Here is a 16,620-nt window from a genome sequence, read left to right as displayed (position 1 = left end):
TCCATTTTTCCCAAGGAGATTTTCTCAGTTCAAATTTTATGAATGTGAATTTAAATCTTTTGAAGAAAAGTTTGTTGTCTCGTTAAATCAAGGAATAACAAATGGAGGGAGAGTCTCCGGATCCTTTTTTGTGAGGATTTTGGAGATCTTCTAATCACGTCTGTTTATCGTACATCGTGCGATCAGTTTTCGTCAAATGTTGGTTATATTCAATTTTAAATTAAAAAATTACAATAATTTTTAACCGCACGATGTATAATGAACGAACGTGATTGAAATTTCATTGAGATCCTCACAGAAAGAATCCGAAGAGGATCCTCATTCGGAGAGTCGTAGAGCGGGAATATTACCTGTTGTGTTGATTTAGAACTTTTACTACTCGGTTGTAAACGGTCGGACGGATGGAAATTTTACCATTTCGTGCGTGTAGCAAACCTTATTACAAGGTTTTAAAAGGAGTTGAATCCCCCTCCCCATCGCCAATTGGTTTTAGGATGGATAGAACCTGCGTGACACCACCCATCACCAATTGGTTTTAGGATGGATAGAACCTGCGTGACACCACCCATCGCCAATTGGTTTTAAGGTGGATAGAACCTCTGTGACAACACCAACACCCGACTTCATTTTCTTACAAATAATAGATTCAAAGTACTCCGTTGCATCCTACTACTAACGAGGCAAGGACAAGACTATGCGAAAGTATCAAAATAAAATCACACCATTCCGGGGCTGGATCTGATGGCCAACATAAATATTAAAACATCACCGCATAACATAAGCTGCGTTTCAAAACCGTGCTAAGGATAAGTCATGTGATCTTCCGACAGATCCAACGAAAACACTACAACTCAAAAGTACGATACAGTACACTCACCAAACTGAGATTCCATCTCGATGACCAGTTAGCTCCTCGTGGTCGATGACTCCATTACGCTTAGCAAGCTTTGACAGGCCTTGACACGACAAAAACCTACAACATTATTAACGTTAGGACTAGAACTACCGACATTAGAAAATCTATATTTTACGGTTCAAACACTTAATTTGGAAAACCATGGGTAGGAGATGAGTTGCAAGAGTCAAAATTGACTTGAAAGAAAGAGCATTTGGACACTACAAGCCCGACTGCTGTTGTCATAATAAACATAAAGCCACACTTTCTTGCATATAAAGCTATAAACCAGTTCGTTTCAACAGATAGGTTTACTACTCTCTTTACAGGATTTTTTTTCTGCTTTGCAAAAAGCTTATTCACAACAGTAGAAACATGGAGATAAAAGCATGGCAATCTATGACAAAGTCGGTTATTCAGTAACAAAACAAATAGCTTTCCAGGTTGTTTTCCAGATAATGACAGCTAAATGTATTGGGTTTATAGTAAACAGTGCATGTTCAATGGAGGATAGTACATAACTTACCACAATATCAGCCTCGATGCCTGGAACGAGCATCATTATGTCTCTCATTTTCGTATCTCCTCCTCTCGCTTGATCTAGAATCATCATATCTTGCTCTCTTGTAATCAAGCTGTCTATCTCTTTCAGTCTCCCGACTTCCTCTTTCTTCATCTACTTTTCCGTGCCTTCTACTCCTACACTCCTCTTCAAAATCCTCCCCATGCTTTCTGTAGTTTTTATCATCTTCGTTATGCTTTTCACTTCCACGCCTCCTCTCATTTGATCTAGAATCATCATACTTTGCTCTCCTGCAATCCATATCCTTGTTTCCCCGTTCTTCCTCCATTTTTCCAGGTTTTCTATTTCCAAGCTCCTCTTTTTTATCCTCCACCTTTCTGTACTCATTTTCCTCTTCATCTCTTTCATGCTTCCTTCCTTTATACTCTTCATCCTTGTCGTACCTTCCACGCCCTCCACGATCCTCTTCATCTCTTCCATTGCGTTTTTCACTTTTGCACCTCCTCTCATTTGATCTAGAATCAACATATTTTGCCCTCTTGTAATCCATATCTCTATCCACATCCTTATTTCCCCGTTCTTCCTCCATTTTCCCAGGTTCTCTATTTCCAAGCTCCTCTTTGTTATCCCCCACTTTTCTGTTCTCATTTTCCTCTTCATCTCTTCCATGCTTCCTTCCTCTGTGCTCTTCATCCTTGCTCTGCCTTCCACGCCCTACATCATCCTCTTCATACCTTCCATGCTTTCTCCCTCTGTGTTCCTGATCATCCATGGTGTGGGTTTTAACTCCTCTTTCATAACCCAGAGTAACTGTTCTACTACCACGTTGTGGTTCAATCTCTTTGCTGTAAATTTTGAACTCGCGTTCTACAGTCACGTCATCATGCCCTCCTCTAGGCCTTACCAATCCTGAATACTGATCATCCCTGCTCGGACAATACCTGTCATCATCAATTGGACGACTTCTTTCATTACTTTCAACTGCATTAGATCTTAACCGTTTCTCTTCACGATCAGAATCTTCATCTGAATCATGCCTCCTACGAGGGTGTTTGGATTTCTCTAATTCCTTTTTGGATCTGTCCTCAGCACCATCATCACTGCTAGCAGATTCAGAATCATCCGTCTCATCCTTGCTACTTTTACTATGCTTCTTTTCAACCTTCTGCTTTTTACCATCATCAGCTTCATCTGAGTCATGCCTCCTTTGAGTTTTTTTGAATTTCTCAACTTGCTTTCTCGAACTGTCCCTCCTAGCATCATCATCACTGGTAGCAGAATCAGAATCAGAATCATCAGTGTCATCCTTTCTGCTCCGACTATGTTTCTCAACAACCTTGTGCCTCCTGCCAACATCAGCATCAAAATCATCTTCATCTAAATCATGCCTCCATTGAGGTTTTTTGAATTTCTCAACTTTCTTTCTTGCACCGTTGCTCCTGGCATCATCATCACTCGAAGCAGAATCAGAATCATCGGAGTTCTTATTTCTTCTTTTCTCATTCTTCTTTGCAACCTTCTGCCTCTTTCCCAAATCAGCTTCAGAATCATCTTCATCTAAAACATGCCTCCTTTGAGGCTTTTTGAATTTCTCAACTTTCTTTCTTGCACCATCCCTCCTAGCATCATCATCACCCGACGCAGAATCATAATCATCGGAGTTCTTACTTCTTTTCTCATTCTTCTTTGCAACCTTTTGCTTCTTGTCAAGTTCAACTTCCGAATCATCTTCATCACTGCTGCTCCTTCCACGACGCTTCTTTTTATCAACCTTGGGAGGAGGACTACCACTGCCTTCGGTATCAGAAGAATCATACTTATGCCTACTCTTCCTACTTTCTTCCTTTTTGCTCCGCTTAGATTCTTTAACTCTCTTTTTCTTATCATCTTTCTCATCTTTCTGCTTTTCCTCCCCATGTTTCTTCCGTCCATAGTCCCTGTCCAGAAATGCATGCTCACTTCTCTCTTGAAACTTGTCATCGTCTTCTGGACCATTCTTTCGACTACTTTTCAGTCCATCTTTAATATCATCAGTATTCTTGTCAGCTGATTCGGGCACAGCTAGCCCGAGAGCAGCTCTTAATGTTTCCATTTGCTTCTCCTTCCTAGCAGCAATTTGGTGGGTCTGCGTATCTGAAACCCTATTTAAGTAACAAAAATTACTGCTAATGCTAATCAACTTTTAATCACATTCTTACTTGGCAAAACCGCATTCGAAATCCATAAGATACGACATAAATTAGAAATACAAGACATTAACAATATCATTCAAAAAAGCAATATTTTTCTGAAGCTTTCAACAACAAAAACGAGCGTGCAAACTTACTTCTTATCGGAGACAACAATAGCGCCGGGTCCGCCAAGCTCCTCCGAAGCCACCACGGCTTCGAGAGTCATCCTAGCCTCGTCAAGCTTCTCGGCGATTTCAGCGTCGGTAAAACCCTGATCGATGAGCTTATCTTCGAGCACGACGAGTTTGAGCTCAATATGGCGCTTGCGATCGTGCTCGAGGATGTCTCTGTTGGGCTTCTTGGTGACGCCGCCGGTGCCCTGGTCATCGTCGAAACCGCGGGAGGAGTCGGCGACCTTCCCAGTCCTCGATTTGATGAAGAACTTGTTGGTCTGGATGTAGCCATTGGTCCCAGACCCCCTCGGAGTCTGTAACCCTATTCCGTTGTACATCTCCCCCCGGGAACCCTAGAATTCGAAATTTAACTGATCTCAATCGAGCAGAAACAGAAATAGAAGAAGAAGAAGAAGGTGTTTGGCGAACGAAGAATTGCAAGCGATTGATATTTGGGGGGAAACAAACGTAAACCTGGACCGGTTACCGCCCTCTCTCTCTCTCTCTCTCTATCCGTATCACGTAGCGGAGGGCCAGATAAAGATTTTAAGAGCAAGTCCACCTCCAAGCAATTGGGCAATTCAGTTCCCTAAAACCCCAAAAACTCTCTCCACCTCAGCCCAGTTAGTCGGGCTATAGACGGGCCCAACAATTGGCATTTGGTGAGAGTAAAACCTAAAAACTCTCACTTACAATGAAGATAAATATCATTAGATCGTAGTACTAAGTGACAATTATTATCTTTGATTAGGATTCTGTCAATTTTTTAAGACTTGTTCTATTAACACCCTGCATATTATTGAATACACCGTTCATACTTAATAAACCTCACATTTGCTTTTTCAATTAAAAATTATCTTAATACACCCAACACACTTTTCCATAATACCCTCACATCTCACTCTCCCTTTATACACCCTCACAGTCCCTACATACACCCCCACATTCTTCACACTATTAACAATAATGTAAAAAGCCAATGCACAATTCACATCCACCAGATGTTTAAAAAAGAAACAAATTTTATTAATCATTTAACATGTAGATTCCAATACAAATTTACAAATACAATTTCCCTTCTTTCTTGGCTATGGCAACCTTTAGTACGTAGATAAATAAAATAAATAACTCTTTAAGCCCTATAGACTAAAGATCAGAAACGAACTTGGCCTCTGTTTGCCCCTCTTCCGGAACATTGTAAAATCCTTGTATTTCTCTCCAGCATCGGCACGAAAATGATCATGTCAAATGTCTTGGTGTTCTAGTCACTCATATCACAGATATCCCTCAGGCACAACATGATCATTTGATAGCATTCTGAATGTAGTTTATAGGTATAATAAAAAATATGAAGTCTTTATCTCATGTAAAGCTTTCAAAACGTCAATTTCATGTTCCATTCGTCAACAATAATTTCTTTCAATCAACGTGTTTGTAGGTTTATTGGTTAATAATTTGTTCTACAATGGAGGGTGAGAGTAGCTTTGAGAGTCGAAGAAAGTAAATAATATTGAGATATACATGTTACAAATGATTTGAGATGTATTTAGAATCTTTATATTTTTTTTAAAAGCATTATGAGGTTGAAACTGTTATTGCATATTAATTATTTAATATTAAATTTATATATGAAATGTATTCAACATTATGTGAGGTGCATTTTTTAAACATATTTTGCACTCGAATATGATGTTAAAAATTTTGAGCGCAAAGATAATGATTCTCCGGAGATTTGTTCCAAGAAAGAATGACTCGATCAATTCAAAAGCTTAATATGTTTATAACAGCAATCCTAGAGAGATAGACAACACAATCATCTCAAAACAGAAAGGGTTATTTTTGCCATGCTCTCTGAAACTCCATTTCATTCTCCATTTATTTCTTGGACAAAATTTGCACCATTTTATCCTCTAAAACTCAATTTTCATCATCATTTTGTCTTTGAAACTCCATTTCGTTCTCCTTTTAATTCCTACCCGCACAATCATGTGCCGCGGTCTCTGTTTAATATTTCACCAAGAGTTTCGATTGTTAATTAACTATCATGCGCCGCGGTCAAGGATGAAAATAACGATAATTATAGGAACGTCGACACAAATATATCACAAATTCACAATATCAATGGAAATATCAATATCGCCAAAAACTTTGTAAAACTTACTACACGTAGAACTTTGGTAATAAATTTATGAGATATAAAAGTAATACACATATGTTGTTGGAAATTAGTTTTTTTTTTTAAGAAATTTTTTAAAATGTCATATGAACTTATATATGACACACCCCGACCGAGATCAGGGCGTGCTGGCCGTCACACGAAGGTGACGTAACCATGTGCGCGTGCGGAAGCTAATTAAGAAGGTAATATAAAAGTACGAATAATTAAAAACCTAATAACATACAAAGTACTAGTGTATGTGAGACACAATTCAGAGCAAGTCTACAACAGTCCAAAAGGAAAAGATACGACATATGTACACCCGAAGGTGACCCTACAATGGTGAGTGTCTGTCAGAAATTGCCGGGACGCCCTCTGGGGAAAACCACCGAACCTTCTAGACCACTAGAACCTGGAGGGGCGCAAAAACAAAAGCGTGAGTGGGCAAAAACAAAGTTCTTTGAAAACTCTTTAGCAAAACACATTCTAACCCCTCGCCGTAAAACCTGTATACTTCCCAGAAAATGAACATATATACGTATGTATAGATATGTCAATCATGTCCCATGATATGCCATTCATGCTCACAATATGCCATTCATGCTTGAGAATATGCCACAATAGAATCTCATAAAAAATGTAAATGCTCAAGCGTAAATCACATCACAATATATAATCTGGCAGCCGGGAGTCACCTAACGTGACATGTACCGCTGCACCTAGAGCTCCACGCTCAACTCAATCACTGAATCTGCACACGAGTCGGAACCACCTAACGTGGTCTGCACGACAAGCTGGGTGTAATATATATGTATGCTCTAGTGCTACGATCACGTGAAGCTGTGCGATAAATCGCGGGTCACCTACAAGTCGGAACCACCTAATGTGATCTCTACGACAGGCTTGCACCTAACTTGGATCCAAGACGAGCATGCGGTGCTGGTGAACATACACGTGAAGGCTGTGCCCTGGCCCTGGACGGGAGCACTAACACCGGGGGTGCAGATTATGAGCTCTCTAAGCATTTCAACTACTATTGCATAATAAACAGGAATGTATAACCACCTGAATACCGCTTACCTGGCACTTACCTGTGCATCCACAGCACCAAATACACATGTATATATGTATGTATGTTACCAATAATACATGCAATGATGCGTAAACAACATTCATATAATGCATGGCATAAAACAATAACCTTTTCTATTTAATTTCTGGGAATTAATATGTATATAGGTATATACGGAAAACAAAAGCCCACTCACTGATAATTAGAAGGGTCGTAGCCCCCCTGCCTCGAGTGTGTACGCTCGTCCTCGGAAAACGAATCACCTATACGCGACAAAGTTACGAAAACATTAATTTAAAAGCACCTAAGCAACTTCTCGTAATAACTTCTCATACATTGCTCAATTTGGACAATTGAATATACCAACGTGACCTACACAACCTCAGGATCACACCCATATTTTTAGAAAAAATTTTGGACCACGCACGCGCCCCCACGCGCTTGACCCCGCACGGACCTACGCGCCCCCACGCGCGGCCCACGCGCACTGCACACTGACGGTGTCAACAGACGCCGTCAGGAATATTCCGTTAACTGACGGAATATTCCGTCAAATCTAACCAGATTCCGTCCACTGCCGTTAGGAATATTCCGTTAGACTTAACGGAATATTCCTCTTTCTTCTCCGGCGAACCTCCGGCGCCGGCGACGGCGCCGGAAAACTGGGTAATTTTCAAACCTTGTTTTCTCCTTCGTTTTTCAACCAAATTTCACGTTCTTTATACCAAAATGAAGCCTAGGACTAGTAGAACAACGTTAGACTAGTTTTAAGGCCTAAAAATTGCTAGATCATACCTGTCTTCAACTTCAAGAATCGGCCAACTTCGTACAGGACGATCCCGACGTCCAAATTCACCCAACGAACCACTCCGAGGCTCCTTGGGACCTCACAAACACATCTACAAGCTTAGAATCTCCTAAAACAAGCTAGATTAGGTTTGCATGAACAGTGCAATAATCGGACCACTTCGAAACGACGTGAAAATGGTAGTTTTCTTACCTGGAATTGGTTTGGTTGTGCTCCTCACAACCTCACGAGTTCAATGGTGCAATTTGTTTCCTCGATGGTTGATGTTTTGAGTGTGTTTGTGTGTGGTCCGTAAGTTTGCAGAAGGAAGAAGAAGAAGATGGATTCGGGGAGAGAGAGAGAGAGACTGAGAGACAGAGTGACAGGAAGTGAGGAAAAGAGGGAGGGAATCCCGGGAAGAAAAAGAAATACATGATTGTGTGTGGTCCCACAACCCACACAACACAACATTTAACGTACACAAACAAATTAGGGTAAAATTGTAATTTCAATGTACGTTAAAATGAAATTTGGGACGGGATGTTACAACCTACCCTCCTTAATAGAATTTCGTCCCGAAATTCAAAATAACTACATATAACCCCTAATAATCGAAGAACAATCTAGGATACAAGTCCCTCATTCTATTTTCTGTCTCCCATGTCGCTTCTTCAACCGAGTGATTCCTCCACAGAACTTTCACCAAATTCACCGTTTTGTTTCTCAGAACTTTCTCTTTCCAATCTAAGATCGTTAACGGTTCCTCGTCGTACGTCAAATCTGGATTTATCTCTAACGGTTGAGGAGGTATCACATGCAACGGATCGGCAACATAGTGTCGAAGCATAGACACGTGAAAAACGTTATGCACTTTAGCCAACTCCGGAGGCAACTCCAACCTGTAAGCTACCTCACCAACTCTTTCTGTAATTATGTACGGTCCGATATACCTGGGACTCAACTTCCCCTTCTTTCCAAACCGCACAACACCTCTCCACGGTGAAAGCTTTAGAAATACCCAATCTCCGACCTCATACGTTCTGTCCGTAGCATGTCGATCTGCTAAACTTTTCTGTCTGTCCTGAGCTGCTTTCAGGTTAGACCTAATTACCTGAACATTTTGAGTCGTCTCCTCGACAATCTCCGGACCTACCAAGACTCTCTCGCCAACCTCTGACCAACATAACGGAGTGCGACAAGATCTACCATACAAAGCTTCGAATGGCGCCATGCCAATGCTCGAATGGAAACTGTTGTTGTAAGCAAATTCCATCAAATCTAACCGCTGGTGCCAAGCATCACTAAACTGTAACACCGATGCTCGCAGCATATCTTCCAAGGTCTGAATAGTTCTCTCAGACTGTCCGTCCGTTTGTGGATGATATGCCGTACTGTAAAGTAGTCTCGTACCCAAAGCTTCCTGAAAAGCTACCCAAAACTTCGATGTAAATCGTGGATCACGATCCGAGACAATACTTACAGGGACACCATGGTACTTCACAACCTTTGAAATAAACAGCTCTGCTAACCGGCTCAAAGAGTACTTCTCTCTCACTGGAATGAAATGTGCCGACTTAGTGAGCCGATCAACGATCACCCAAATGCCATCAAAGCCATTATGTGTACGCGGCAACTTATATACAAAATCCATAGTGATATTTTCCCATTTCCACTCTGGAACGGGAAGCGGCTGCGATAGCCCAAATGGCTTCTTTCTTTCTGCTTTAACCTGTTGACAAACAGCACACCTGCTCACATACTCAACTATCTCCCTTTTCATACCCGGCCAATAGTAAAATGGTCGAATGGTATGATACATTTTAGTTACTCCTGGGTGCATGGCATAAGCCGAGATATGTGCTTCATCTAGAATTTCCTTCTTCAACTCCGCATTACTAGGCACGAACATTCTACCTTCTAACATCAACATGCCATCAGAATCACGAACTCTGAGATCTCGCCTCTTTCCTTGATCTCGAGCTCGGATTAGTTCTTGAATCTGTTCATCAGCTACCTGAGCTTCAAGCACCCGATCAACTAAGATTGGCCTAACTTGAAAATTAGCAAGTAATGCCACTTCTCGATCTTCTGCTTCTAACCTTACTCCCGTAGTACGCAAGTCCACCAAAAGAGGAATACGACTAGCGTACAACGCATTGATACGACCATGTGACTTCCTGCTAAGTGCATCGGCTACTACGTTCGCACGACCAGGGTGATAATCAATCGTGCAATCGTAATCGCTGAGCAACTCCAACCACCTCCGTTGACGAAGATTAAGTTCCTTCTGGGTGAAGAGATACTGAAGACTCTTGTGATCTGTGAAGATCCTGCATTTCTCTCCGTAAAGATAGTGTCTCCACAACTTCAACGCAAAGATAATAGCAGCCAACTCCAAATCATGTGTAGGGTAATTCATCTCATGGATTTTCAACTGCCGCGAAGCATAAGCAATCACCCTACCATGCTGCATCAATACACATCCTAGACCATTCAAGGAAGCATCGCTATAAACCTCGAAATCACCGCTATCGTCCGGGAGTGCCAAAACAGGTGCATTAGTAAGACAATGCTTCAACTGCTGGAAACTTTGCTCACACTTATCATTCCACTCAAACTTAACATCTTTCCTTGTTAACCTCGTCAGTGGCAAGGCAATCACCGAAAAATCCTTAACGAATCTCCGATAATATCCCGCCAAACCAATGAAACTTCTCACCTCAGTGACGGTTCGTGGTTGCTCCCAACTCTCCACAGCTGCAACCTTCTGAGGATCAACAAGAATACCTTGAGCAGAAATGATGTGCCCCAAAAATGCGACTTGATCTAACCAGAACTGGCACTTACTAAACTTAGCATACAATTGGTGTTCTCTCAACCTCTTCAACACCAAAGTAAGATGTCGAACATGCTCTGCTTTGGACTTAGAATACACCAGAATATCGTCAATGAAGACAATGACAAATCTATCCAGGTAAGGCTGGAATACCCGGTTCATTAAATCCATAAAAGCTGCTGGTGCATTCGTCAACCCAAACGGCATAACCAGAAACTCGTAATGACCGTAACGAGTCCTGAACGCCGTCTTAGGAACATCATCCCTACTAATCTTCAGCTGATAGTACCCAGACCTCAAGTCTATCTTAGAAAATACACAAGCACCTCTCAGCTGATCAAACAAATCATCGATACGAGGCAATGGATAACGGTTTTTAATCGTCACCCGATTCAATTGCCTGTAGTCGATACACAGCCTCAAAGTCTCATCTTTCTTTTTCACAAACAACACTGGAGCGCCCCAAGGTGAAGTACTAGGCTGAATAAATCCCTTATCCACTAATTCCTGTAACTGCACTTTCAATTCCCTTAACTCAGCAGGAGCCATACGATAAGGAGTTAAAGAAATAGGATTGGTACCTGGAAGCAACTCAACATTGAAATCCACGTCTCGATCCGGGGGTAAACCAGGTAAATCCTCAGGAAAAACATCAGGGAAGTGTCTGACCACTCTCACATCCTCAATTCTACTAGGAACGGTCTCCTCTAGTACCACATGAGCTAGGTACCCCTGACAACCTTTAGTCAACAACTTCTTCGCTCGCAAAGCCGAAATAACACCATGTCTTACTCCACTCTGCTCACCCACAAAAGTAACCTCGGGTAATCCAGGGCGGTGAAACGTAACTACTTTCCCGTAACAATCAATGTTGGCACGATAGAAGTGCAACCAATCGTTGCCCAAAATCACATCAAAATCGACAATATCTAACGGAATAAGATCGGCGGGCATAACAACACCCTCTACTAACACTGGACATCCTGGGTACATACAATCTACAACACATCTCTCTCCTCTAGGCATAGCGAACTCTAAATCGTACCCTAGAGGTGTGGGGCGAGGTTGCGTTACTTGAGCAAATGTATGAGAAATAACGGAATGTGTAGCTCCACAATCAATTAAGACTCTAGCAAAGTAACCAAGAATGTTTAACGTACCCATTATCAAGTCCGGGTTGTTCTGAGCATCCTGCAGGGAAATATTGTGAATACGCCCCTGGCCCTGCTGTCGTCCGCCACGACCTCTGCTCGCTTGAACACCGCGACCTTGAGCTCCACGCCCTTGACTGGGCTGACCCATCTGTCTCGAAGACCCTGCACTACTAGTAGCATTCTCATTCTGCTGATACTGTCCTCCTTGGTACCACTGAGAACCACTCGTTGGAGCTGGAGGATACGGCATGTAGTTGCTGGGATACGGGGGATAACCACCTTGTGAATACGGGTCCTGGGGGTACTGATACGGTCCCGGAGCATAGGGAACAACATCACCCTGATAGTGATAGGCACCACCTCTACCTGCTTGCCCATAAGTACTCGGACCTTGGATTTGCCGAATCGGTGCAGGTGGCGGCAGAAATGTCTGCTGCGGCTTCTGCTGCTGACCCTGGGGACAATCCATCGCTCTATGTCCCAACCGTCCACACGTGAAACAAGCACCGCTAATCTGCCTGCACTCGCCGAAGTGTCGGTTATTACACCTACGGCAAAATGGGGGTCGGTTTCGGCCACCATCACCTTGTCTCTGGCCTCGAGCACTTCCATAAAATCTACCTCCACGTCCTTGTCCAGAGGCACTGAAACCACCACTAGACGAACTCGAACTGGCACCACCCCTTTTAAAGTTCTGAGTTTGGCGAGGCCCAAGCGACACTTGACTTTTCCCTCTGTCATATTTCTTTTCGTCACTGTCACTAGACATATTCTCAGAGTCCTCTATCCTCAACAGTATCTCATAGAACTCCTGGTAGGACTCACAGTGAGTAGTAGTGGCCATAGAACGCCATCTCTTTCTAGTGCCCAAGCGAAAACGACGAAGCATCTCCGCCGGATTACCAGCGACATCAGGATAGTAACGAGATAAATCAGTGAACTTACGATAATACTCGTTAGCCGTCATTTTTCGCTGTTTTAACTCAGTGAATTCCTGTTTCTTACGGTCGATATACTCAGGGGGTACAAATCTCCTTTGAAACACGTCTTTGAAAACATTCCAATCGGTCCTCTGAGCTGGAGTCAACCTCCGAAGTTCTTGCTCCCACCAAGCTGCAGACTCCATCTCCAGAAACCAAGAGGTTGTCTCAACCCACCTATCCATAGGAAGGTTCCCCTGGTTATGTAACACACGGAAAGTCTTCTCTATGTGTTCCAACCAACGTTCTGCGCCTTCGTGACCCTCGTTACCTTTAAACTTATCCAACTTCAGGTTATACATAGTCTCCAGAGGAGTCCTCTGGGGAGGGCGCATCACTGTTTGAAGGGCTGTGGCAATCACTTCCCCCAACTGAGTAAGATCAGGGAAACTAGACTCATCTGAGCGACGTGGTTCCCGACGAGGCGGCATGATTCTGACAGAAGACACCAACTATTAGAATACTCATAAAGACACAGGACTGCCAAACCTAGGCTCTGATACCAAGCTGACACACCCCGACCGAGATCAGGGCGTGCTGGCCGTCACACGAAGGTGACGTAACCATGTGCGCGTGCGGAAGCTAATTAAGAAGGTAATATAAAAGTACGAATAATTAAAAACCTAATAACATACAAAGTACTAGTGTATGTGAGACACAATTCAGAGCAAGTCTACAACAGTCCAAAAGGAAAAGATACGACATATGTACACCCGAAGGTGACCCTACAATGGTGAGTGTCTGTCAGAAATTGCCGGGACGCCCTCTGGGGAAAACCACCGAACCTTCTAGACCACTAGAACCTGGAGGGGCGCAAAAACAAAAGCGTGAGTGGGCAAAAACAAAGTTCTTTGAAAACTCTTTAGCAAAACACATTCTAACCCCTCGCCGTAAAACCTGTATACTTCCCAGAAAATGAACATATATACGTATGTATAGATATGTCAATCATGTCCCATGATATGCCATTCATGCTCACAATATGCCATTCATGCTTGAGAATATGCCACAATAGAATCTCATAAAAAATGTAAATGCTCAAGCGTAAATCACATCACAATATATAATCTGGCAGCCGGGAGTCACCTAACGTGACATGTACCGCTGCACCTAGAGCTCCACGCTCAACTCAATCACTGAATCTGCACACGAGTCGGAACCACCTAACGTGGTCTGCACGACAAGCTGGGTGTAATATATATGTATGCTCTAGTGCTACGATCACGTGAAGCTGTGCGATAAATCGCGGGTCACCTACAAGTCGGAACCACCTAATGTGATCTCTACGACAGGCTTGCACCTAACTTGGATCCAAGACGAGCATGCGGTGCTGGTGAACATACACGTGAAGGCTGTGCCCTGGCCCTGGACGGGAGCACTAACACCGGGGGTGCAGATTATGAGCTCTCTAAGCATTTCAACTACTATTGCATAATAAACAGGAATGTATAACCACCTGAATACCGCTTACCTGGCACTTACCTGTGCATCCACAGCACCAAATACACATGTATATATGTATGTATGTTACCAATAATACATGCAATGATGCGTAAACAACATTCATATAATGCATGGCATAAAACAATAACCTTTTCTATTTAATTTCTGGGAATTAATATGTATATAGGTATATACGGAAAACAAAAGCCCACTCACTGATAATTAGAAGGGTCGTAGCCCCCCTGCCTCGAGTGTGTACGCTCGTCCTCGGAAAACGAATCACCTATACGCGACAAAGTTACGAAAACATTAATTTAAAAGCACCTAAGCAACTTCTCGTAATAACTTCTCATACATTGCTCAATTTGGACAATTGAATATACCAACGTGACCTACACAACCTCAGGATCACACCCATATTTTTAGAAAAAATTTTGGACCACGCACGCGCCCCCACGCGCCTGACCCCGCACGGACCTACGCGCCCCCACGCGCGGCCCACGCGCACTGCACACTGACGGTGTCAACAGACGCCGTCAGGAATATTCCGTTAACTGACGGAATATTCCGTCAAATCTAACCAGATTCCGTCCACTGCCGTTAGGAATATTCCGTTAGACTTAACGGAATATTCCTCTTTCTTCTCCGGCAAACCTCCGGCGCCGGCGACGGCGCCGGAAAACTGGGTAATTTTCAAACCTTGTTTTCCCCTTCGTTTTTCAACCAAATTTCACGTTCTTTATACCAAAATGAAGCCTAGGACTAGTAGAACAACGTTAGACTAGTTTTAAGGCCTAAAAATTGCTAGATCATACCTGTCTTCAACTTCAAGAATCGGCCAACTTCGTACAGGACGATCCCGACGTCCAAATTCACCCAACGAACCACTCCGAGGCTCCTTGGGACCTCACAAACACATCTACAAGCTTAGAATCTCCTAAAACAAGCTAGATTAGGTTTGCATGAACAGTGCAATAATCGGACCACTTCGAAACGACGTGAAAATGGTAGTTTTCTTACCTGGAATTGGTTTGGTTGTGCTCCTCACAACCTCACGAGTTCAATGGTGCAATTTGTTTCCTCGATGGTTGATGTTTTGAGTGTGTTTGTGTGTGGTCCGTAAGTTTGCAGAAGGAAGAAGAAGAAGATGGATTCGGGGAGAGAGAGAGAGAGACTGAGAGACAGAGTGACAGGAAGTGAGGAAAAGAGGGAGGGAATCCCGGGAAGAAAAAGAAATACATGATTGTGTGTGGTCCCACAACCCACACAACACAACATTTAACGTACACAAACAAATTAGGGTAAAATTGTAATTTCAATGTACGTTAAAATGAAATTTGGGACGGGATGTTACAATATATATATATATATATATATATATATATATATATATATTAATTTGCCATGTGAACTAAAATTTTAAGCAATTTGTCATATGAATTTTCTAAAATCATTAATTTGTCATCGCACCCCAACTCCGGTAAGTTTTCCATTCAAAAGAACGTTATTTTGGACTTTTGATCTCATTTTTCACAAGTTTATATATTTTGTTTATCTATTATCTTTATACAAAGATATACATACACTAGGGATGGGCGATGAATTGGTCATTTTGCTGAACGTTCGAAATAATCTTGAAGAGGATTGGAGTAGGGAGTTGAAATGTAGGAGATAACCTTGAAAATAAGCTATGTGCAAGTACATGACTTATTTTACGTGGAAAACTTAACGGAGTTAGGGTGAAATGACAAATTAATAATTTTCAAAATTTGATATGACAAATCGCTTAAATTTTTAATTTATATAACAAATTAAAAAATAAATATAAGTTCATATGATATTTTAAAGAATTCCCCTTATTTTTATTATTAGTTTTATTGTGTGAACCAAGAATTTCCTTACCCGTAAGTTTTAATTTTCTTGCTAGGATTTGCTTTAGTTTTCCTATAGATAGGTTGTTTTGAAACTTGTAAAATAACAAGTCTTCACAATTTTATTTTCTGTTATTTACCCATCATGACTAATTTACTTTTCAGTTACTTTACCTATCTTTGTATTTTGTAGTATTGTTCATCTGGGTGAAGTGTTAATTTAGTTCCTAAACTATGACTTCAGTGAAAATTGAGTCCCTAAATTATTTCTGTTGTAAAATAAGTCCATAGATTCATTAAAAATTGTTAATTTCATCCCTACTATTATATTCAAAGCTATTTTATCTAATTTTTTGTCAACTTAAGTCACTTGACACACTTTAGAGTGTAATACCGGTATTTTTCTCACCTATATGCCCTTAACATTTCATATAGGTTGCGAATCTAACGTCTAACTTACCCTCCAAAGTTGACTACATACATTATTTTTTTATGAAAAAATACCAACCTGCCCTCTAATGTGTATTACATGCAAGTAACATGACTTAAATTGATAA

At 41.8% G+C, this 16,620-nt stretch overlaps 1 protein-coding gene across 2 annotated transcripts; it reads right to left on the bottom strand.

The window, feature by feature from the left end:
* Positions 1-739: 739 nt before the first annotated feature.
* On the bottom strand, positions 740-4,325 carry LOC137742093 (uncharacterized). Of its 2 annotated transcripts, XM_088686427.1 has the most exons (4): positions 3,745-4,282; positions 1,862-3,559; positions 1,422-1,831; positions 740-973 (listed from the first exon to the last, which is right to left on the bottom strand). In XM_088686427.1, the coding sequence occupies exons 1-3, from the start codon at positions 4,098-4,100 to the stop codon at positions 1,429-1,431; spliced, it is 2,457 nt and encodes an 818-aa protein (XP_088542553.1). In that variant the 5' UTR covers positions 4,101-4,282; the 3' UTR covers positions 740-973; positions 1,422-1,428. The 2 variants fall into 2 exon arrangements, with proteins under 2 accessions (XP_088542553.1, XP_068337944.2); XM_068481843.2 differs by having other exon boundaries at positions 1,422-3,559; positions 3,745-4,325.
* Positions 4,326-16,620: the final 12,295 nt, after the last annotated feature.

Source organism: Pyrus communis, chromosome 15 (assembly GCF_041283825.1).
Source record: "Pyrus communis isolate YQ-2024b chromosome 15, ASM4128382v1, whole genome shotgun sequence".
NCBI classification, from domain to species: Eukaryota; Viridiplantae; Streptophyta; class Magnoliopsida; order Rosales; family Rosaceae; genus Pyrus; species Pyrus communis.
Note: the sequence above shows the minus strand (reverse complement) of the source record. Positions and strands in the feature narration are given on the sequence as shown.

What these genes read in the sequence shown, in the direction of transcription:
- LOC137742093 (XM_068481843.2), bottom strand. Translation starts at nt 4,100, where the DNA reads ATGTACAACGGAATAGGGTTACAGACTCCGAGGGGGTCTGGGACCAAT. An exon ending in ATTGTTGTCTCCGATAAGAA is followed by an intron (nt 3,560 to 3,744) that starts GTAAGTTTGCAC and finishes TTACTTAAATAG; the next exon opens with GGTTTCAGATACGCAGACCC.